At 39.5% G+C, this 25,303-nt stretch overlaps 2 protein-coding genes across 3 annotated transcripts in view; one reads left to right on the top strand and one right to left on the bottom strand.

Annotated features, from left to right (window-relative positions):
• LOC136252397 (uncharacterized) overlaps positions 1–25,303 on the bottom strand; it is a 54,745-nt gene that overhangs the window by 21,636 nt on the left and 7,806 nt on the right. Inside the window, exons 1-2 of one of the 2 annotated variants that reach the window (XM_066044821.1) lie at positions 16,089–16,194; positions 7,786–8,040 (exon numbers count right to left, since the gene is read on the bottom strand). In XM_066044821.1, the coding sequence (XP_065900893.1) occupies positions 7,786–8,040; positions 16,089–16,152 (319 nt within the window). In that variant the 5' untranslated portion in view covers positions 16,153–16,194. Of the gene's footprint in view, positions 1–7,785; positions 8,041–16,088; positions 16,195–25,303 lie in introns of those variants that run through there. The other variant, XM_066044822.1, reaches the window with a different exon arrangement.
• On the top strand, positions 17,561–19,219 carry LOC136253901 (uncharacterized). The gene is made up of 4 exons (XM_066046559.1): positions 17,561–17,675; positions 17,842–18,114; positions 18,434–18,672; positions 18,728–19,219. Exons 1-4 carry the CDS (start codon positions 17,561–17,563, stop codon positions 19,217–19,219), a joined length of 1,119 nt encoding a protein of 372 aa, XP_065902631.1.

Genomic DNA, 25,303 nt, shown 5'->3' with positions numbered 1-25,303 from the left:
CAAAAAACATGTCTCAGGTTGAAGTAATGTCAAATCAAGCCTGTAGCATTAACAAGTCGAGTTATGCTTGGCCGAAAGCATCAGTTAGTCATTTAGTCATTAGAAAATTCAGTTATAATGGAAAAGGTTTAAAATTCCATAGAAACTTGTTTGAGGTTGTTCTGAAGGCATTTTTTTGGATGGGTTATGCCAGAGACGCATCGAGTCCTATAGACAAGGGAGCATGTAACTCTATAAACAGTGAAACTCAAACATGGCTGCCACGTACTATAATATGTAACTTTTAAAATTTCCTAATTAGGATATTACATGGAGAACATGTCACCTTTCCACAACAAAGCAAAGCTATGGAAATGAAGTTCACTGGCACAGGAGGAATAGTATTACAGGCTTAGCAGGACAGTCTTTCTATAGTCACTAATCACATGAAATTACTCCGTTTGACTATTCCAAGCTTTACAAGCTTTGCTACCTTCACACAAGACGGTGGAGTAGCAGCCCATTCAGTGTATGCCTATTGCGCATAACCAATTATATACATAGTAACACTGCATACCATGTTTGAATTCGCTCGTAGTATTGGTAGTGTACGGAGTTACATGCTCCCTTGTCCATAGGATTTGATAAACTCCTGGTTATGCTTAACCAATACCGCCAAGCTGTTTTGTGGAAAAGTGAGGCTCTTTTTGGGTGATATTGAAGGGCAAGAAAACCCAAACCTCCATGATTGCTACTACTATACGATACTACCATACCGTATGATTTTACAATTTTACTTTCGGAAATTTAGTATAAAGTAAGAGAACTATGCTTGGGAAATAACTATACACCTCAATAACATAAATAACATAATTATAATTTTTCCTTTAACTGCAAGTGGTCATGTACAAGTACTAACAGGGGCTTCAGTAAATCATAAACACCAGTAAAAGTGTTGGAGTAATAAGTTGTTGGGGGTACTGTGATAATACTACCCACATAGGCAGAGTGAAACATTTCGGATACGTGATCAAATAGAACATGTGAGCTGCATTCTTGGTACCTGTTGCAGTGGTGGTAGAATCTACTTATGATGCAAGCAGATAATTTTCTTGCCTGCATTCCCGGGATGTTTGTGCTAAGACAAACAAAACTATAACACAACACCAACCCATTATCACATTAGTTGGCCCAAGGGGAAGCCAGCCAATGGAATGGAGTCATCTAAACCAGCCTGAAATAGTCTAGGGAGGTGGGTGATGGAGAAAATCAACAAACTGCTACAAGTTAACACTATGACACTTCAAAACTCTGATATTGCAGCACTCCACTACTACAGCACTATTTGTAGACCCAGCAAAGAAGGTCAAACCAGACTTGCGCAGCTTCCCTTGCACAATACCAGAGACAAGTACAGTAGGTAACCCAAGGGAGGCTATGTCTACCTAAAACACTATTAGTAAATGGGTGAGTGGAATCAGTAAACGTGCGAATTTCAATACCATATCAAACTACTTTAACCTGTACCAGAGGAAGGAGGGACTACATTGAATGCTTGACAGAGGGCTCACTGTGCTAGAAGATAATGACAACTGCTGCTGTTTTTCTTCCATTAAAATAGCACTGTGCTTTAAACACACACACAAAGGCCCAAAGTACACAATACTATAGCATAACACAGTGCTCAAATAGCTACAACCTCTCAATTAAACTACAGTTAAATTACCAGTCCATTACATACCCTAATCACATAGTGATTTAGTTTGCCACACATTAGTCTCAGTAGTAGGAGTGAAATTAATCCCAAATCGCATAGCTTGTTTCAGTAATTGCATTGTAAAGTACATGTAGCCAATAAAACAGAATCACAGAAACCTTTTGTGTGCAACAATAAAGTGGTATATATGTATAGGTAATCGCACACATTTAGGGAATAATTGTACGAGTAACAGTAAAAATTGCACAAGGCAAAGCCGAGTGCAACTTTGGCTGTTACAAGCACAATTACAGCGGGACCTCTCTTTTACAGACATTTTGGGACCCAGAATTTTTGGCCACTTTTTGCTATAATATAGAGGTTTTCCTCTTTCAGAGGTAAAAATGTATTAACCAGGCCTGTTGGGATCAAACTATTTTTTGTCCTTATTATTCTATTGTGTCCTTAATTCAGGGAGTTTATTAAGAGAGGTTCCTCTGTATTCCCTATTTGCACAAAAATGTGTGTGATTGCCTATTAATCACATAGTGACCACTTTCCGTGCTAGTAAACTGTTACTAAGCAAAAGAAATTTGAAAATTAATCATGGCAAAAGGGTAATCACAGGCGCAGTCACATTTACCTTAGCAGCAGTTACCTAGCAACCATTGCAAGCAACTACTATGTGGTTATGCTATGGGCATTTATCACTATGGCAACACTATTCGTCATTTGGTTCCAACAGTGCAATTTTAAACTACCAATACAATTTGGGATTAATTGCACACCTACTATATAAATCACTATGTGATTAAACAAAGAACCAACCAAATAAATTGATAATAGAAGCCTTTTATGTGCAACAAACGTTTGATATTTAGAGTAGCCAAGCAGAATCGCTGAAATGTGAAGTCTTTTAAGTACAACAACAAATGATATGATAATAAACCAATCAGATTAAGAAGTCTTTTAAGCACTGGAAGAATGATGTAATCACTTGATAGAAACACAGAACTGGATAGATGTGTACTATAAACCATGAAGGGTGATCACTATGTGATTAGTAGGCAATCACACACATTTTCATGCAATTACGGAATAATTGTACTTGTAACAGCCAAAATTGTACCCAAATGTGTGTGATTACCTATACTAAATAGTCATTCCAGTATTCTACTCCGTCATTCCAATTAAATAGTCCTGATTTATAACCACCTGAAGTTTGTAGCTTGTGTCACTACAAACCATCTAAATACTTCTGCCTTTGTAAGGCTTCTCTCAAGCAATGAGAACAACAAAGTCATGTAGTAAATTGTGCAACAACCCTTGCCATATTACATCATCCAATTCACTGCACAACACCTTACACATCATGCACTTCCATTGCTGGCAAAGAAAGCAATGAGAGAAAGTTAAAACTTCAAAATTACTTGCTTTGAACTAAAGCACTGAGCAAATTATACATACCAGTTAAAGCACTGCCGCGAGAGCAATATGGAAAAAATAGCACGAGGGCGTGGGCAAGAGACTAATTCAGCATGAGGCGAAGCCGAGTGCTGTATTAGGTTCAAGACCATACCTGAGTGCTATTTTTTCCATATTGCACGAGCAATGGCGGTACTTTAACTGGTTTATTGTACTAAAGTAATTGCTGCAAAGAGTGGGAGTGACTAAAAGGTAAGTGCCTATTCGCGTAAGTTTGAGACCGTTTGTATTTCAGTGATTATATTCGAGGCATTATTCATACTCGCCTGCACCAGCGTGATGAAGCTAGCTAGCTCAGTACGGCGTAGCTTTAATTGATTTAAGCTGCCGAGAGCGATATATAAGCGGTCACGTGCTTCTTTCTCGGTTGAGGCCTGGCTTAATGCCCATTATCATGAGTAAGTCTGTGACTTTGTTATAGAAAGGCTTGCTATCGTGTTTAGCGGGTGAGAGTACATTTAAAGAAGCCATGGTATGGTGCTGGGAATGATACCACGAAGGCCACTGGAAGGCTTTACAACCTGGACAGGAGTCATTTTGTAGTGTTGATAATGCTTTAGGCTCTGTTCCTTCCCTAACTGCATTCGCTAAGAATGGTTTTCAGGGTAATTCGCCCACGTGTGTTTAGGTCATGGCATTGTTCTATGTGTTAAACTGTTTATGATATGTAATAATTGTTGAATGGCTTCATAACATTGCAGTGGTTTGGTGAAGGGAATGTGATAATGTGTCTAGCATTGGTCATGCTTTGGTCAACTTGTTTACTGTTTCAACAGTGCTGTATTGGGATCAAAGGCAAAATACAGCACAGTTGAAACAAATACAGCACCCTGCCAGCTTTGAAGTGTGCAGCCAGGTGTACAATATGAAAATAAAAGTACACTTTTCACTTTGATCTTTTCATCCAAAGTACAATAAAAGTATCATACAGTACAATAGTACTGTATAGTAAGGACATCAAAGGTGTGGGCATGGCCAGTGATATAATATAACCCAAATACCTGCCTTAATTTTTCCTCACACAACATGACAGCATTGGTTGGGTAAAATTAAGCCCAAAAGTGTCTTCAGATCAACCCGAAACGTTTCCATGAAGTTGCTACAGATTTTTTTTAATTCTTTTTTTTTTTAATTTTGAGCAATGGAATTTTCACTGCCTACCTGCTTTACGCCTTCAGTCAAACGTAGTGGAAAACCGGCTACAGCTACAGCCCTAATTCTTTTGCAGAAACGTTTCTATTTCACTTAAGAAAATCTTTGGTATATTGATAAACATACAATGCTTACACTATTGTCTTACCTTTTATCCTTCTTTACCATGGCCATCAGTCAAGGTTCTACCACTGAGTGTTAATAGATTAAAGTACGTAGGGCTTCCATCTACTGGTGCATATTGCATCAAACTATTCGAATACACGTACGTGGTCATTGCACCAAACTACAGTATTTGAACACACGTGGCTTGCTGGTTTTCAAAGTTGGTAATTGATATCGATCAGTGAGAGCAACTCATGACAAACTAGCAATGTATAAGTCATTAAGTAACGATGTTAAAACCGAGTCGGGTCATCCAGGTCCCGCTTTACAGATTATCCGGGTCTGACCCCACGTGCTAAATTAATAAGTATAACAATGTGGACATGTAGTAACATGTCATAGCGTAGCCCTGCTTCTTTTGTGAGCCACGCCCACTTATGTAAACTACTGTCTGTAGACATATGGTAGCCATGCCCATTCGTCAGTCTGTAGGTATACACAAATCCACATCCATTATTATCTGCACTGAGGCTTATGTAGAGCCACGCCCACTGATCAGTTGTTATTGTATGAGTCATAATCTAGTCTGTGATTAACTCTTAAAATATTGTGACTGGTTTTGTGAAAAGCTATTAAGTGGTCATGAGCTTGCAAAAAAACTTCACAAACAAGTATAAAGAAATTTTAAATTAGAGTAGGGACAATGCAATAAAAAGTACTGAAACAATTCACTTCTTATTGTTTTATAGTATTTGGACATTACGTACTACTCCAACCCAGCTTGTTTCAGTATTTTTATTGCAGCACTATACACTGTCCCTACTCTAATTTAAAATTTCTAATTTTTCTTATGCTTGTATATTAGGGTTGAAACGAATATCTCAACTGGCACTTCGAAGCTTCTTGGAAGACAACTACCGAAGCTTCGAAGCTTCTTGCAATTGAGTATACTGTTATATTGTAACATTGTATGCATATATTCAATTACAGGACTTCTGGAGTCTGTAGGATGCAAGTTTATTTAAGAGTATTACTAGTACTGTATGTCATAGAGAAGTTTTTATGACAACTGCATCAGTATAGTCATATAAGTATAATATGAATACACTTAATAGTTTAATAGGAATACTGTAGTTAATACAAAAAAGTTAATATATAAAAAACAGTTGAATAGTTTATACAAAAACACTTGACGAAAGAACAGTTTGAGTAGTTCACACAAAACAGTAAATTATATAAGTTGAATAGTTAATGTATTGATAACTTGGATAAGTTTTTGTTCAAAAAAATTAATGCATCAACATTTTTTGGTTTTAAATTACTTCTTAACTTAGTGACTGTCAAACCTGCTATAGAGAAAACTCTTTCTGAAGAGGTGGTAGTAGCTGGTACGCACAGTAGTCGTCTAGCCACATATGACACAACTTTAAAGCGACCAGCATTCAATTGCCACCATACGAGTGGATTGTCTCGTCTAGGTGGAGGAGGTTCAGTCAAATACTTTTCCAACTCTGAGCTGAGGGAGGGTTCTGCCACTGCTGCTTCCTCACCAAGGAGTTTGTCTAAAGCAGTCAATCTCTTTGGTCGCTTTACATCAGATGGAGAAGGCTCATGTGAAGTTTGTGAACCATGCTCATGCTCTTCATATACTTTATACATCTCCATCAGCTCTACGATTCCTTTCTTTAGGGAGTCTTGTTCACTTTCTGTGTATCTACCCAAGGTGAGATTTTTAAATCTAGGGTCAATGATAGCTGTCAATAACATTGGGTGTGCAGCATGAAGAGAATTGAGTTCAAACCTCTCAAAGATCTCTGATGATACAATTTCTTTGAATTGCTTGATTACACCAGAATCTGATACGTCTGGCACTAGCTGGTCAATGATACCATGTAATATTGGAAACGCAGCTGACATTGACACATTCTCCTCATAACTCAAAAAAGTTGTTGCTGTACTAAAGTTTTCTAAAACCTCTACTAATTCTTCGACTAGTTTCCATTGCTCAGATTTTAAATCCAAGTACCTGTCACTGGGTTTTGTTACCTTACTATCCAAAAGAACAGCAGTTACAGGCCACCGGAGTTTCAACAGGCGATCTAACATCTCATATGTTGAGTTCCATCGAGTGACACAACTGTTGATTAACTTTTTACCAGGCATGTTCATTTCAATTTGTTTCTGTTTAAGAGCTTCAGAAGCTACCACACTGTGGTGAAAGTGTGTAACTATCTTTTTCGCAGCAGCAAGTAGCCTGTCAATGGAGTTAATTTTAAACCCAGCTAGAATACAGAGTTGAAGGCAGTGAGCAGTACAATGTAAGTTCTGCCAGTTTAGTTCATTATGCAAAATTTCCATGGCAGCCTTCATGTTGGAACCCTGGTCATGACTAACCATCCTGACAGTATCCAAAATCTCCCATTCTCCCACCATTTCTTTCAACTTTTGTGCGATGTTTATCCCTGTGTGCCGCTCTGGGAAAGGTAAGGTTTCCAATACAAAAGCTTGTAGCACCCAGTTGTTATCAATGTAATGTGCTGTTACAGTGATGTAACTTTCTGTAGCGATGCTTGTCCATAAATCTGTAGTTAACGATATAAACACTGCTTCCTCACGTAGCTTTTCTTTCAGATGGTTTTTGTAAGTTGCGTGTTTAAGGTTGATATCAGCGGTAAATTGTTTTCTGCTTGGTAAGACATACCCCGGCTCCAAGAACTTCATCAAGTTACGAAAACCATCACATTCAACAGTTCGAATGGGGCGTAGGTCTTGAACAATCATATTAGTCACTCGGTCGCTTATATTCTTTGCACGTGCTTCACTGCATTTTGCAGGTCTTACAAATCCATCAAGGGTAGACGTCTTCCTGTTCTCTGTCATGGTCATCTCATTGTCTGGACAGTAAAGCGTCGAGTGCTTCGATGCGAGGTGATTCCGGAGGTTTGTTGTACCGCCTAAATAGGCGAATTCTTTCTTACAAATAGTGCATACGGCTTTCCTACGGTCGTGAAGTTTCGTGTAAAACTTCCACACATCCTTATTTCCAACTGCACCGTCCTTATCGTCTGACGCCATTTTTTTCCTAAACAAAAGGATGGATTGTGTGCAGTGCGCATGCGTATATATAAGCGTGCGAATATTCGAATGGGCATTGGCAGATCCGAAGCCTCTATCAGCTTCGAAGCTTCGGATTATTCGAATACTTCGTCTCAACCCTATTGTATATATACACTGAAATGGGGAGTAAGCCACAAAGTAGGATTCATTGAAGCCATCAACCACAATTGATTGATGACCACAATATTCTCTGTCAATAAATCATACAATTGAAGAATTGTTATTTACACTATTTTATAGGCATAAATTACCTGCTGTAACATTATCAGCCAATTGAAAGTTGGCTAGTATATCAGTAAGAACTTCCCATGATGCATTACTGTTAGAATCCAACCATTCTTGTAACATCTTACTGCAACATCCTTCACAATCATTAGGGTGATTTTTTTCAATAATTCTTAACAAGTGGTTTGCAACATTGAGTTGTACTCCCAGTTGTCTCCACATTGTAGCCCATTGTGGTACTACATGGTTGTCCAGCTCCTTTAAGAGTGGTCTTTGTTTTTCTGTAACCACAATTACATGAGAAGTAAATTAAATGCTATGGGCACATGTCCAAATGATCACACTTGGAAGTTATTTGAAATGTGGAATAATATCTGATTGCTATAGGGTTTGGGTATTACTGAAAAAGTGCACACCACAATCTATGTATAATGGGAGTATTTATCACGATAATCATTATCTAATCCAAAACAGCCAAGCTGTGAAAAAAGAGTGCGGCCCTCAGAAAGGCTATGGTGAAAAAAGATGTGAAATCCAAGGTGGCGGCCAAAAAATGGCTGTGATGGTAGGTTAATGGTAAAAATTTTAATAACAACAATTCAGGTGAATTTGGTGCTGCTTGGTCTTTGCACAAAATTCATCTGAATTGTCGTTATTAAAATTTTTACCATTAACCTAACATCACAGCCATTTCTTGGTCGCCACCTTGGATTTCACATCTTTTTTCACCATAGCCTTTCTGAGGGCCGCACTCTTTCATTCCAGCTTGGCTGTTTTGGATTAGATTTCACTTCTTTTTGTATTTGTATACCCCAAACTTATCATTTTTTTTCTTTACCACAGGAAGAAGAAAAGATGAAGCAGGGTGATTTCTTTGTAGCTGACCTCTCTACAAAGTGATCCTTCTAGCTGATCTCTCTACCGGATGACTTGTTTGTAGCTGAACTCTCTACAGGGTGATTTGTTTGTAGCTGAACTCTCTACAAGGTAACTTCTTCTAGCTGATCTTTCTACAGGGTGATTTGTTTGTAGTTGAATTCTCTACAGGACGATTTGTTTGCAGCTGAACTCTCTACATGGTAGTTTCTTTGTAGCTAAACTCTCTACAATGTAACTTCTTCTAGCTGAACTCTCTACAGGGTGACTTGTTTCTAGCTGATCTCTCTACAGGGTGACTTGTTTCTAGCTGAACTCTCTACAGGGTGATTTGTTTCTAGCTGATCTCTCTACAGGGTGACTTGTTTCTAGCTGAACTCTCTACAGGGTGATTTGTTTGTAGCTGAACTCTCTACAATGTAACTTCTTCTAGCTGAACTCTCTACAGGGTGACTTGTTTCTAGCTGATCTCTGTACAGGGTGACTTGTTCCTAGCTGAACTCTCTACAGGTGATTTGTTTGCAGCTGAACTCTCTTACATGGTGGTTTCTTTGTAGCTGATCTCTCTACACGATGACTTGTTTCTAACTGAACTCTCTACAGTGTGATCTGTTCATAGCGGAACTTTCTACTGGGTGATTTGTTTGCAGCTGAACTCTTTGCATGATTGTTTCTTTGTAACTGAACTCTCTAAAAGGTAACTTCTTCTGGCTGATCTCTCTACAGGGCAATTTGTAAGTAACTGAATTCTCTACAGGGTGATTTGTTTGAGCTGAACTCTCTACATGATGGTTTCTTTGTATTCCAGCTACATACTGATTTTCAGCTCATTGCTCTAAGCGGTTTGCCTGGTAGACACGAAAACTAATAGTTTTTTTAATCATAAAAATCGATCGCATAATTTTGACACAGGTTGGGTTTTGTGTCATATCTCCATGGTCTTTATCCCGATTCCTTTTAAACCACACATAAGGCACTCCTATGATGGTTGCTCCATCTACATATCAATTTTCAACTGATTCCTCCAAGGGGTTTACCCTATAGGCATGACAGACCGTTGACCTTATTTTACGGAAATAATCGGTCATAACACCATGAATGTTCATCGGATTCCTACCAAAGTTGGTACGGAGATCCGACTTAATGAGCCCTTTAAGTGTGCCAAATTTCAGCCCGATCCGAGCACGCATTCGTGTTTTATGGTGGATTTTGCGAAGTGTGCGAAATGAAGATGAAGAAAAAAACGAAGAAATTAAAACGAAATTTTGTTCGCTCGTATCTCGGAAATGGCCTGAGCGATTTTCTTCAAATTTGGTGTGTAGACTCCCCTAGCTGGCCGGCACTTCTCTAGCAAATTTGGTTCCAATCGGATATGGGATCACAGAGCTACATAGGTGTGAAATTGCGTTTTCTTTCTTCCTGTTAATATACTCACGGGGGGCGTGCCGGCTTCTTTGGCCGCACGACACACTACCGTGTGTCTTGATTGCACACACAATAGAAAACCATGTAGTACAGTGTATATGCATGTACAAGTATTGTAACTTGTATTGGTGTAACCATCTGATAAACAACTTCTAAATTACTACCACAATAATGTTGAATTTAATTTGTTACATTTGAGAGACATTTAAGCATTAGTTAAAGCACTGCCGCAAGTGCTATATAAAAAATATAGCATGTAAAAGAGTGGGCGAGAGACAAATATAACACAAAGCAAAGCCAACTGCTATATTCCGTTATAGGGTTGGATATCAACAATCAATCATCTCGAGACAACTCACTTAGTGTTATATATTTCATATAGTACAAAAAGGCAGTACTTTCACTGGTTCCAAAGACATGTGCAAAACTATTTGAGTCTTTGCCAACCATGCCAGAGAGAGAAACCATCATTGAAGGAATGATGAAAACATTGTACAAATACAATTTAGCAAATGTGGGTGAGTCCTTGGACAAACGCAATCACAAGCATGACCTAAAATTGCTTGTGTGGGCATGGCAAGGATGTGGACACACAAAAAGTGAGTCATTACAGATTAATCAACTGGATCCAACCACTTTTTATATGTTCTTGCCAGGAATTTCCTCTGGTGGGTAGCATCATCTAAGCACTTTCTGACACATAACTTGTCGAGTGCAATAGCAGGGTTAGAATGTTTGGAAAATTAATTTTATATTCCCCGTAGAGAGGCCAGTTGATCAAGAGCTGAAATTTCAATGGTCTCATGACCTTGAGTTTAGTCGATCAAAATTCTTCCAATGATCGTCTATTGTGCGCTGATTGTGTATGGAGGATAGAGGAAATCTTTTCGCTAGCAAGGTATATTGGGCTCTTACCGTGCCTCTACAGCTCTGAAATCTAGTGCCTGTACTGCGTTCTATACACACGATTCAATTGATTCACAGTTGCACTCTACAACATGCAGTCATTACAAATCATGTGAGCCCTATTCTAATTATTACGCACAAGTGTACAACCTACTACATCTACCTTCCTAAGTGTTCCAGACTGGTGGTTTGGTGGAAATGACAGAAGTCCACTTCTAGTGGTTCGGGTGTCTGTGGGCGGCCGGAGGTTGTATTGTATTGTATTGTTTTCTTCTGGTGTTTGGACTGTAATATCAGGGTCACTGTGCGACTCCGGAATTGTAGTAAGATGTTGACGTTACCTTCTAATACAGCCTGTTGGTGTTGAAACTAAGTATGATGTGGGAGTCTCTGCAGGTTGTATAACCATCCACTGTCTCTCCTCCCTGTGATCCACACCAATTGTCCAAGGTCTAAGGGATCAAGAGGGCTTGTACGATGGCGGGTTTTGAAGTAATTCTTGTTGTTAGTCTTGTATTATGCCTCTTTGCATTGAATGATACCGTAATCTGGGACACAGGGTACTAATTGGGTCTCAATGATAGGAAGAGATGTATGGAGCTTGCTGTTCACCAACAACTCTGATGGTGAGTAGCCATTATGTAAAGGAGTAGAGTGTTAACCATAAAAGCCTTGTGGGGATCCTTGCATTTCTTGAGGAACTGCTTGACAGTCTGCACAGCTCTTTCAGCTTCCCCATTACTTTGAGGGTACTGTGGGCTACTTGTGGTATGGATCAATCCATATTCAGCTGCAAACTGAGAATATTCAAGGGAAGAAAATTGTGGGCCGTTGTCTGACCTCACTTCCTGTGGAACCCCATAGCGAGAAAAAGTTGCCTTAGTGTGATAATCACCTCTGAACCGGACTGAATACTTAACTTACTACTTTCTATGAAATGAGAAAAATAATGAACTATAAGGAGGTAGGTCACATTATTGAAGTAATATAAGTCGGTGGTAACCTCTTTCCAAGGTAACGTTGGAAATTCAGTTGTGATCAACAGTTCTGGAAGTTTATGACGCAAACGTCAACATTGAAAGCGGTTTCGCATGAGATCTTGTAACTGTGCATTAAGCCCTGGCCACCAGACACTTTGTTGTGCTCTTGCACGGCATTTAGTGATGCCTTGATGACCACTATGTAGCTGATCGAGAATGTTTCAGCGGAGAGTCGAAAGTATTACATTCTGAATTCTGTTGCCTTTATGTAGCAACCCATCATGGACAGTTAGTTCTGAAACAATCGAACAGTATGGACGAAGTGATCCTGATAAATTGTGTACATGTGGCCATCAATGTTTGCAAAGCCTAGCAATGGCTATAATATTTCTTCAACAACAAAAATTTCCCCTTGTGTCTTGCATTGCTTATGTAACAATGTGCCGGTAAATTGACTGCTCACCTTTAGAGGTTGCTTGGCTGGGCCATGAAATACTTTCTTTGGTGGGTGGAGTTTCACGTCGGCAAATCATTGAGGAGTATAGCAGTCACATCTGCTCCTGTATCAATTTTGAAGCAGATGGGTACTCCTTTCACCTTAACATCAGCAGTCCAGGACTTTGTAGTTGAAACATTATCAGGTAGTGTCTAATCACTGGACTGGAATACTGGAATGGACTACTGGACTGACATTTTTTTGGTTTTACACATTTTTAAGGGTGGGGTTACTGTACATTTGGGTGACTTGTGACAACATTTCATCACTGAGTGGTGAATATGATCCTAAAAAGTAGCTGTAATAAGCCAAATGGGTTCACTTAAATATATTCTATTCACTGTGACAGTATCTACTCTACTGTATAGCAGATATACTGACATGTGGGTATGTCCAAATATGTTTCTCTCACTCTTAAGCACACGTGATTATTGTAATACAACTTTCTATAACATACGTATATTGTGAATTAGCAACTATTGGAGTCCACGATATGTAACTGTCTGTAATGGGAGCACATTAAATTTACCTACGTACTTTTACAACTTCTACGTACTACGCTCTGTTGTGCTATGACCATGCAATTCTCTACTCTTATTAACAGCTAAATGGCATTGTAACAACATTATCAGTCCATTTTCAATAAGGTAAAGTATGCAGTGCACTTTTGGTTTCTTGTATGGCTTTACTGGGGTGCCTTAAATTAACCACGAAAGTTTGTTTTCCATAGGCTCCAATGTATTTTGACATCACTTTTGATTAGCTGTTGATCTGTACACTTTGTTGTAGCAATTAGTGCTACGGATTTTCAGAAGCTTCTGGAACCACTATATTAATTGATCCTTGTTGGATAGCACTGTGACCTCTACTGAAGTTAATAGACCTGTCAATTATGACATCATTTGTGCGCTGAGTTGTCTTGAGCAGTTACAACAAATAAAATCAGAGCTCTTTTGTGAGGTAGGAACTTTGTGGTGAACTTTTAAAATGATTTCTGGTCTTGTAGCCATTAGCAAGTGCTATATTGCTTCACCATCTAAGTAAACCTAGTTGTCACGTGTGGTAGCGTTGATGGTGGTGTTTCCCTTCATCTAACCATCAAGTCTTGAAGTTTCATTATTGTAATTGATGTATTCTTTGTACTATTGTTTCTGGTAGGGTTCCTTACTGTTCTAGCCTTTGTCTTCTGTGCTTTCTAGATTACAGCCGCAAGTGATGTCATATGAGAGCAATTATTTCTACTGCTTCATATTTTTGTCACATTTCATGGTATGAACTACCAACACGTACTGTTTTAAAGAGCAATGTTAAAAGTTTATAAAGCTTTACAGCAGCCTCCAACACAAATTATTGTTAAAAAAAAAAAAAAAATCCAGTATGTTTGAGTACCATGTGCAGAAAGAGAAGGCTAAAATACATTGTAGCCATTGGAAAACATGGTTTCGCGGTTAAAAGTAGGCACCCCACAGAAGCTATAAACTTAATTGCATGCCTTGGTTGCTTATTGAAAATGGGCTCATAACTGGTTGTTCTGTTTCAATTTCTGATAGGCCTCAGACAGACCTACACATCGATTGAAAATGTCCAATTTTTCTACACTTGTGACATTCTGCATTGCATGCTAGGCACTGGTGTTTAGGGTGAAAGGGTGCCTTACCACATTGGACACATGGGCTGTTGTTACTGGTGCTTATAAGGATTCTGTGTTGAAGGAAACTGCTCCTGCTTGGGCTGGCTTATTGTTCCTTTCCCCGATGGCTTCTTAACTGGACAGCAGCCTCAACGGTTGTTGACATTTGTCCACTCTTACTACTACTTGTTGCTGTCTTACAGATCCATGTTGTTGGGCTGCTGCTGTAGCTTTCTTGAGAGTTAATTCGGAGTCCAGCTGTAGCTTCATTTACAAAATTTCGTCACGTAAGCCTAGCACAATTCTGTCCCTAACCATTTCATTTCGTAAATTTCCGTGCTGACAATGTTCTACAAGAGAACGTAACGCTGTTATAAAAGATTCTACACTCTCGCCTTGTTGTTGTACTCTACCACTGAACTTGGCACATTCGAAAAGGACATTGCACTTATTAGCAAAATGCTCTTCCAATTTGGTCTTGACTGTTATTATTATGATTGCAAAACCTCGCAAACGAGTATAAAATGCAATGAGTACAAAAAGTTAATCAAAAGTAAAATCACTAAGTAGGTCAACAAAAGTGTCAATTGAAGCAGCATTAACTATTTCAATTTTGGTAATTTGTTCCATGATGTAATGGTAGCTGGGAAGAAACTAAACTTGTATGGATCAATCTGTGTAAAAGGAACAGTAAGTTTGAAATCATGGTCTCTAGTAATTCCACGATTGTAACTAAGATACTGTATAAGCAGAAATTTGGTGTGGAATTAATTGTGGCGATTTGGCGAATGATTACAATATTGCCAAATTAAAATTTTGCCATTTGTGTTTCTGTAATAATAATAATTATAATAGGTAAGCAATAGAATTGCATGCGTGTAGATACCTGCTGAAAATCAAAGCTGTATCCACTTTTGCTATTCTTGGCTGGTGGTTTGTGTGGCAAGTCTAGATTTCTTTTCAATGGCTCCGTCTGTTTGGCCTCTATGGGAAGGCTAGCCATTTAATTTTGTACGTCGCGACTCTTAAATACAAGTAATTGCAATCCAACTTGTAAAATGGAGGATGAAAATTTATTTGATCCATATGCAGTAGCCATCACTGAGAAAGGAAGCAATGTGATTGGGCATAATATTCCACGCAAGATTGTTGCTGTGCGCTCCCTCTTCCTGGAAAGATGAGTGGCCCTCGAAATTGTCAACTCCGATCTTCAGTTTTCTTTTGCCTGATTTTATACCACAGCCGGTAGCCACGTACACTTTTTCACCACATGTAACTCCAGCTGGAAATCCATGTCACAGAAAGGCTTGCTGACACGCATATTTACACATAATACATTTTGCCAAATTAATTTTTTGCCAAATATAATTTATTGATGAATTGCCAAATATTCAGCTCGCCAAAATTTCTGCATATGCAGTAGTTTGAAGTCTAATATATGGTGGATAATCTTATACGTCGTTTGTTAGTTTCTCTACGACTGTGTTTTAACTTTTCCGCTCATCAGTCAAACCCTAGCGATGTCAAAATATTGTCTGCTGTATCTCCCATACAGTAGATCAGTGTATTAATTCACTGGGAGTTTTCTTTCACGGATAGTCCCGAAGCCTGGTGGAAGCATTCGAACTGCCTTATCCACTTAGGCCATTCTTCTGGCTGGTCAAATATAAATTGTTCAGGTAGAACAATCTGAAGACATCATCGTTGATTAGTTTCGCCACTTCTGACACCATGTACTGCGTTATATACACAAGATTCACAATTACACTCTACAACGTGCAGTCATTAGAAATCACGTGAGTCCTATTCTAATTATTACACACGTGCGTACAAGTGCCCATCAGTAAACCTGAAGAGGAAAAGTCACAAAACGAAAAGTAAAAATGCATATAAATAGGTACGGTTAACAGTGGTGAACAATATTATGCTGAACAGTGGTGAACTGAACGTTATCGCGACTGAGACTTCTAATCACACAAGGCAACACCACTAGGCGAAAATGACAAGTGCACTTACTTCTCGCATCACTTTTGAATTCTTCTAGTTTCGTCCTACTGAGATTGCTTCCTTCTGCGGCCATTCCAGGTCCGGGGTAGTCTTGCGTGGCCAGACCGCTTTTTCTCAGCACGGCGCTTATCGATTAAAATTATAAGCGCCTGCTAAGCGCCGTGCTGAGAAAAAGCGGTCTGGCCACGCGAGACTACCCCGGACCTGGAATGGCTGCAGAAGGAAGCAAACTCAATAATTGTAATCTTTGTAACTACGTAGCTAAATTCATTTTATGATTGCTTTTTTTTTCCTGAGCATATCAGCTGTGCTGTCTGCTCAGTAACAATAATAATAATAATCTCAGTAGGACGAAACTAGAAGAATTCAAAAATGATGCGAAAAGTAAGTGCACTTGTCATTTTCGCCTAGTGGTGTTCAGGCGCTTATAATTTTAACCGATAAGCGCCGTGCTGAGAAAAAGCGGTCTGGCCACGCGGGACTAGGTCAGGGGCCCGGGTTTCTAGGGTGGATCACGTGTGATTTTGAACACGCAGCCCCGCATCTCGCGTTCGATCACGCAAGGGTATCACCCTATTTCATATCCTTATAGAACTTAGACAAAAAACGGTGAACCAAAAAGGCTGAAAAAAAAAAAGTACAATCCTGAAGGGAGATCGAACCCGGGATCCCAGTGTGATGGTCCAGTGTGCTATCGATTACGCTACTGCTGCTAGCTCCCTTGATTCCCTTCTTTTGCATCTTATAAGCATTTGCATATCCATGGTAACCGTAAATGACGTTGACTGACACACCCCGCCGCCATATTACTGTACCACCTGTATCACAAAACACGTGGACAGTAGTTAGTGAGTGGCGTATCTCGTGGTTTACAGTTTATTCAAGGTTTTACGGCTTATTCAAGAATTAATTGTTTGTTTATTTGTTGCTTAAATATGGTTGGATGTGCGATAATCAACAGCTCCAAGAAGTCATCCAAGACTAAATGTTCATTTTATAGGCTTCCAGCCATTATTCAGCTAGTCTCGCGTGGCCAGACCGCTTTTTTCTGTATATTGGGTGGGGAAAAAAGAGTCTGGTGCAACTCCAATAGCTGTTTACTTCTGAGCCATCCCCACATTCCGGGGACGCTAATTGAATAACATTGGTCACAAAGGAGGTGCCATGACGTCAGTAAACTACGAAGTATTCCTACACTCCTGCTCCGGTTGTGAGTCTTGTTACATGATGAGGATTAACTTTCAAGACGCTATAAAAGAGACATCGGAGCAAATTAAGATTCGTTTAAAGGATAAACAGATCTCTAGTTAACTTACTGACGTCATGGCACCTCCTTTGTGACCAATGTTATTCAATTAGCGTCCCCGGAATGTGGGGATGGCTCAGAAGTAAACAGCTATTGGACCCTTTTTTCCCCACCCAGTATACGGAAAAAAGCGGTCTGGCCACGCGAGACTATTATTCAGCATCAAGGTCAGCAAATGTTGGACATTACTAGAGAGCGAAGGAGGACCTGGCTGAAAGCTATTTCAAGAGAGGATTTAACAGAGGAGAAGCTAGCAAATGTCTTGGTTTTTGAGTGTCATTTTGTGGCTAGTGAGTACAGTATCTATTGAAAGTGCATATACATCTCTAGTGCATGCATTGATATGCATTGATTATACATTTCCTGAGTAGCTAGGAAATTTATAATCTATGATTTGATATCATTGATACTCATGAGTTTAACATTTGTCACACCATCAAATTTAATGTTCTGTAGGGAAGCCTGCTGACACAATGGATAAGCATAATGTTGATTGGTTCCCCACACTGGCACTTGGACACAGCAAGCTAGATGTGGCAGTAGTACATGCAGCTAGTGAAAGAGCCTCAGAAAGAGAAGCACGAGCCAAAGAGAGGAACAAAAGAGTTTTCAAGATGAATTCAAATATTAGTACATCAGGCAGTACCTCAGCCTCTACCTTGGCAACTACCTCTAGTACCTTGGCAACTACCTCTAGTACCTCAACTACAACAACTAGTACCTCAACCAGTACCTCTACAATAACCACTATGTCAACCATAACTTCTACAACAAACAGTACCTTGATCACTAACCCAACCTTTATTTTGACAAACGGTACCTTGACTTCAACCAGTACAACAACAGGACAGTCCACTCAGTTGTCACTTAATTCAAACAGTGGGCTCATAGATCATGCAATACAGACAGCTGATGGTGAAACTCAAACTCCAAGGCCACCTAAAATGTGTAACAACATTATGTCTCATGATGCCAAGGTACACTGGGTTAGCTACTAGCCTTCTCCTGTTATAAACATTTGAACTAGTGATGGGCTCTTTTGCACTAGGTGATAAACGTTCATACTATTGGAGGTCGTTCATGATAGTGCTCATGAAACTGAGGCTTAACTTGGGATTACAAGACATTGCTTACCGGTTAGGAATTTGTACATCAACTGTCTGTAGGCGTTTCCATGAAATGTTGGATATAATGTCTTGTCGTTTGGAGTGGCTCATCAAGTGGCCTGAAAGAGAGGAATTATGGAAGACTATGTCCAGCTGTTTTCAGGCAACATATGGCACTAAGGTTGTTGCAGTAATTGATTGTTTTGAGATTAAAATTGAAACCCCTAGTCATCTAGTGGCAAAATCATCCACTTGGTCTCAATACAAGCATGAAAATACAGCAAGTGTTCATTGCAATGTGTCCACAAGGTGTAAAAAGCTTCATTTCACCTGCCTGGGGTGGAAGGGTCAGTGACAAACTTTTGACAGTCAACTCTGGATTTTTAAACAAATTACTTCCAGGAGATTGTGTTCTTGCGGACCGGGGATTTGATATTGCTGAAGATGTGGCCAGAATGCAGGCAACACTTCATATACCATCATTTACAAGAGGCTGCTCCCAACTTTCACCCATGGATGTTGAGGCAACAAGGAAGTTAGCGAATGTACGGATACACATAGATCGTGTCATTGGAGCTACCTGTCAGAGGTACTCAATTTTGATGAGTTATATCCCTATTGATTTTTTAAAGCCCAAACACCCTGGCGACAAACCACCAATCGATAAAATAATATCAGTGTGTTCAGCCCTGAACAATCTTTGTGTTTCAGTTGTACCAGTAGAATAGTCATGTAACTGAACAATTATTATTATTATTAATAGATGAACTTTGTCACGTTATTATTTACTTCATTAAAAACCTATACAAACTTTTATAGTTAATAATAAACTAACACAAGGTGAAGTCACTGCTTAGACCGCTGCCGTTTACGGGAAAACTCAGGCATTGTCCTGCAGTTTGCACTTACTGGAACGTGGTTTAGGTATCTTGAGACATTCAAGGTGAAACCATGAGCCATGTAAACAATTAGGATTGTCACATCCAACCATTTCACCACCCTTATCTTCCTTACAGTAACAGTATGTATATTCAGCAGATACCACTGAAGCTGCAGCAGTCTGATCAGGCATAACTGCCTTCAAGAATACCACTTAGCAAGTAACTCTAGATCTGGTAAAAGACAAATTTTGAAAAACTTTTTGGCAGCTTTAGCATGTCTATAAAACTTTCATTTAGAAAGATACGTTCGCATGACAAATTGGGGGAAGCATCACTGAATGTAGCTACAACAAAGTCAGCATAATTTGCTGAACAAACAAGCAGTTATGTCTGAACCTGGTAATAACATCCATGCTTTTCAGAGAGTTTACCATTGTTGAGATAGGGTGCTTCATCTGGAGTTCTCTCTCTGACGCAGTATGGGCATTTGATTTCCAGTACCCCACATCCACAGCAGTCACACTGCACCACTCCATCAGGACCGGCACCAATGTATGGATACTCTGTGCTTACTACGAATCCACTATTTCTGTACTGAGAATTTGTATGCATGGGTTTCATCATCTCAATGTATGCCAATCTTGCAACAGTTTCATGTTCACACCCCCATGTGGTTGCTGGCGTTGTGAACCGGCTTTTTCAAATGTGGATAACAGATCTGGCTTAGTAATGATTGCGAAGGATGGCTTGGGTCTGTGGCACAAACTGCTTTCATTTTTGATGCAGTAATCCTTCTGCTCTTTGTTTAAACCAAGCCAGACTCTTGGCTTGCTCTCAAGTGTAAACTTCAATATTCTGTGCCTCTTTTGTAACCGATAACTGCAATTCATCACATACTTCCAACAACTCAGTGTAAAGCAATTCTTCATTCATAACATAACAATTTTGCGAATTTGGTGAATGCTCTATTAGAGTCAGTGAATACAGTCATTATGGATTTTGGTACTATACAGAGTATTTCAAGACTACTTTTAAGCAGAAACACTTAGTACAGTACTATATACATCATAGGGACTAATAAACTTCCCTTAATAATAACAGGAGCTTATAAGCGCCAAAGGCGCGAAGGAGCATAACACTCAGGATATAGCTGTGTTCTATCTTTTGTTAATGAAACATTTTCACCATAGCCTTTTCAAGGGCCGCACTCCTTTTTTTACAGCTTGGCTGTTTTTGATTAGATTTCACTTCTTTTTGTATTTGTATACCCCAAAGCCGGCCTATGGCCAGCTTTGGGACTTTTTAACCTATATATTTTTCTTTACCACAGGAAAAAGAAAAAGATGAAGCAGATTTTATAAACATTTTAACTCATTCTGATTTTATCAGTAAATGTACAAATTATATATATATAATGCATATATCAAGAGTTCATTATATTATGAACTCTTGCATATATTTATTACATGTCAATTAATCCCCACAGGATAATTTGCAGCTGATCTCTCTACTGGGTGACTTGAAATGTAGCTGAACTCTCTACAGGGTGATCTGCTTGTATGTAGATGAGCTCTTTACAGGATTCTCTCTACAGGGTGACTTGACTCTAGCTGAACTCTCTGCAGGGCTATCTGTTTGTAGTTGAATTCTTTACAGGGTGATTTGTTTGCAGCTGAACTCTCTACAAGGTAACTTCTTCTAGCTGATCTGTCTACAGGGTGACTTGTTTCTAGCTGGTCTCTATACAGGGAGATTTGTTTGTAGCTGAATTCTCTACAGTCAGGGTGATTTGTTTGCAGCTGAACTCTCTACATGGTGGTTGCTTTAATTTGTAGCTGAACTCTCTAAAAGGTGACTTCTTATAGCTGAACTCTCTACAGGGTGATCTTTTCATAGCTGAACTCTCTACATGATGATTTCTTTGTAGCTGATGAACTCTCTACAGGGTGATTTGTTTGTAGCTGAAATCCCTACAGGGAGTTTGTTTGTAGCTGAACTCTCTACAAGGTGATACTTCTAGGTGATCTCTCTACAGGATGACTTGTTTCTAACTGAACTCTCAACAGGGTGATCTGTTCATAGCTGAACTTTCTACTGGGTGATTTGTTTGCAGCTGAACTCTCTACATGGTGGTTTCTTTGTAGCTGAACTCTCTACAATGTGACTTCTTCTAGCTGAACTCTCTACAGGGTGACTTGTTTCTAGCTGATCTCTCTACAGTGTGACTTGTTTCTAGCTGAACTCTCTACAGGTGATTTGTTTGCAGCTGAACTCTCTACATGGTGGTTTCTTTCGTAGCTGAACTCTCTACAAGGTAACTTCTTCTAGCTGATATTTTTACAGGGCATATTTGTTTGTACATAGCTGAGTTCTCTACAGGGTGATTTGTTTGCAGCTGAACTCTCTATATGAGAGTTTCATTGTAGCTGAACTCTCTACAATGTGACTTCTTCTAGCTGAACTCTCTACAAGGTAACTTCTTCTAGCTGATATTTTTACAGGGCATATGTGCTTGTAGCTGAGTTCTCTACAGGGTGATTTGTTTGCAGCTGAACTCTCTACAATGTGACTTCTTCTAGCTGAACCCTCTACAGGGTGACTTGTTTCTAGCTGGTCTCTCTACAGGGTGACTTGTTTCTAGCGGAACTTTCTACAGGTGATTTGTTTGCAGCTGAACTCTTTACATGGTGGTTTCTTTGTAGCTGAACTCTCTACAAGGTAACTTCTTCTAGCTGAGTTCTCTACAGGGTGTTTGTTTGCAGCTGAATTCTCTACGTGGTGGTTTCTTTATAGCTGAACTCTCTACAAGGTGACTTCTTCTAGCTGATCTCTCTACAAGGTGATTTGTTTGTAGCTGAACTCTCTACAGGTGATTTGTGTGTAGCTGAACTCTCTACAAGGTGATACTTCTAGGTGATCTATCTACAGGATGACTTGTTTCTAACTGAACTCTCAACAGGGTGATCTGTTCATAGCTGAACTTTCTACTGGGTGATTTGTTTGCAGCTGAACTCTATACATGGTGGTTTCTTTGTAGCTGAACTCTCTACAAGGTAATTTCTTCTAGCTGAACTCTCTACAAGGTGACTTGTTTTCTAGCTGATCTCTCTACAGGGTGACTTGTTTCTAGCTGAACTCTCTACAGGTGATTTGTTTGTAGCTGAACTCTCTACATGATGGTTTTGTTGTAGCTGAACTCTCTACAAGGTAACTTCTTCTAGCTGATCTTTTTACAGGGCATATTTGTTTGTAGATGAGTTCTCTACAGGGTGATTTGTTTGCAGCTGAACTCTCTACATGGGAGTTTCATTGTAACTGAAGTCTCTACAATGTGACTTCTTCTAGCTGAACTCTCTACAGGGTGACTTGTTTCTAGCTGATCTCTCTACAGGGTGACTTGTTTCTAGCTGAACTCTCTACAGGTGATTTGTTTGCAGCTGAACTATGGTTTCTTTGTAGCTGAACTCTCTACAAGGTAATTTCTTCTAGCTGATCTTTCTACAGGGTGATTTGTTTGTAGCTGAATTCTCTACAGGGTGATTTATTTGCAGCTGAACTCTCTACAAGGTGACTTTTTCTAGCTGAACTCTCTACAGGGTGATTGATTTTTTGCAGCTGAACTCTCTACATTGTGGTTTCTTTGTAATTGAACTCTCTACAGTGTGATTTGTTTGTAGCTGAACTCTCTACAGGGTGATCTGTTCGTAGCTGAACTCCCTACAAGGTAACTTCTTCTAGCTGATCTTTCTACAGGGCGATTTGTTTGTAGCTGAGTTCTCTACAGGGTGATTTGTTTGCAGCTGAACTCTCTACATGGTAGTTTCTTTGTAGCTGAACTCTCTACAATGTGACTTCTTCTAGCTGAACTCTCTACAGGGTGACTTGTTTCTAGCTGAACTCTCTACAGGGGATTTGTTTGCAGCTGGACTCTCTACAAGGTAACTTCTTCTACCTGATCTTTCTACAGGGTGATTTGTTTGTAGCTGAATTCTCTACAGGGTGACTTGTTTCTAGCTGATCTCTGTACAGGGTGACTTGTTCCTGCTGAACTCTCTACAGGTGATTTGTTTGCAGCTGAACTCTCGTACATGGTGGTTTCTTTGTAGCTGAACTCTCTACAAGGTTACTTGATCTCTCTACAACATGACTTGTTTCTAACTGAACTCTCTACAGTGTGATCTGTTCATAGCGGAACTTTCTACTGGGTGATTTGTTTGTAGCTGAACACTTTGCATGATTGTTTCTTTGTAACTGAACTCTCTACAAGGTAACTTCTTCTAGCTGATCTCTCTACAGGGCAATTTGTTTGAGCTGAACTCTCTACGTGATGGTTTCTTTGTAGCTGAACTCTCTACAAGGTTACTTGATCTCTCTACAACATGACTTGTTTCTAACTGAACTCTCTACAGTGTGATCTGTTCATAGCGGAACTTTCTACTGGGTGATTTGTTTGTAGCTGAACACTTTGCATGATTGTTTCTTTGTAACTGAACTCTCTACAAGGTAACTTCTTCTAGCTGATCTCTCTACAGGGCAATTTGTTTGAGCTGAACTCTCTACATGATGGTTTCTTTGTAGCTGAACTCTCTATTAGGTACCTTCTTCTGGCTGATCTGACTACAGGGTGACTTGTTTGTAACTGAATTCCCTACAGAATAATTTGCAATGTAATATAATTGAGTAAATTGTAAATGCAGCTGAATGCTTTATTAGGGTGACTGTTCTATTAGAGTATCTCGATCTCGCATTTGCTACACGTAGTTGTCTTTCGAATCATAACTCAGTGGTTTGTAATCCAATTCTTCTGTACTACTGCAAGGACTTTCTATCATGATTATTCCAGCTACCTACTGATTTTCAGCTCATTGCTCTAAGCGGTTTGCCTGATAGACACGAAAACTAATAGTTTTTTATTCATAAAAATCGATTCGCGTAATTTTGACACAAGTCGGGTTTTGTGTCATATCTCCGTGGTCTTTATCCCGATTCCTTTCAAACCACAAAAAGGCACTCCTACAATGGTTGCTCCATCTACATAGCAATTTTCAACTGATTCCTCAAAGGAGTTTACTCTGTAGGCGTGACAGACCTTCGACCTTATTTTACGCAAATAATCGGTCATAACTCCGTGAATGTTCATCGGATTCCTACCAAAGTTGGTACAGAGATCCGCCTTAATGAGCCCTTTAAGTGTGCAAAATTTCAGCCCGATCCGAGCACGCATTCGTGTTTTATGGCGGATTTTGCGAAGTGTGCGAAATGAAGAAGAAAAAAACGAAGAAATCAAAACGAAATTTTGTTCGCTCGTATCTCGGAAATGGCTGGAGCGATTTTCTTCAAATTTGGTGTGTAGACTCCCTTTACTGGCCGGCACCTCTCTAGCAAATCTGGTTCCAATCGGGTAAGGGATTACAGAGCTACATGAGTGTGAAAATTGCATTTTCTTTCTTCCTGTTAATATACTCACGGGTGGCACGCCGGCTTCTTGGGCCGCACGACACACTACCGTGTGTCTTGATTCTTAAGTGTGTATTACATGAAGCATATATGTGACCAAATTTGACAAAACAAAGTTTCCACACACATCCACTTTTATGACTTTGAAGTACCATAACTCAATGTAGCAGTATGCCATTAGTCTCAAATTTTGACTTGGTATTGTACTATGCTATGGAAGGACTTTGTGAAAATTGTAGGCCAATAACTTGCTGAGTAGTCAAGTTACAGCTGGTTAAAGTCAGAAAATTGGATGTGTGTGGAAGCCTTGTTTTGTCAAATTCGGTCACATATAGGCTGATTGCATTAAGTCTCAAATAACTGTCTGGCATGCAGCCGGTTACGATTATGTTGTTACTCAGGTTTCTGTCTACTATTAGATAAAAAGTAGAGTGAAAACAGACACATACGCACATCTGTTAACCTTAGTGAGCT

The sequence above is a fragment of the Dysidea avara genome, chromosome 4 (assembly GCF_963678975.1).
Source record: "Dysidea avara chromosome 4, odDysAvar1.4, whole genome shotgun sequence".
Classification (NCBI taxonomy): domain Eukaryota; kingdom Metazoa; phylum Porifera; class Demospongiae; order Dictyoceratida; family Dysideidae; genus Dysidea; species Dysidea avara.
Note: the sequence above shows the minus strand (reverse complement) of the source record. Positions and strands in the feature narration are given on the sequence as shown.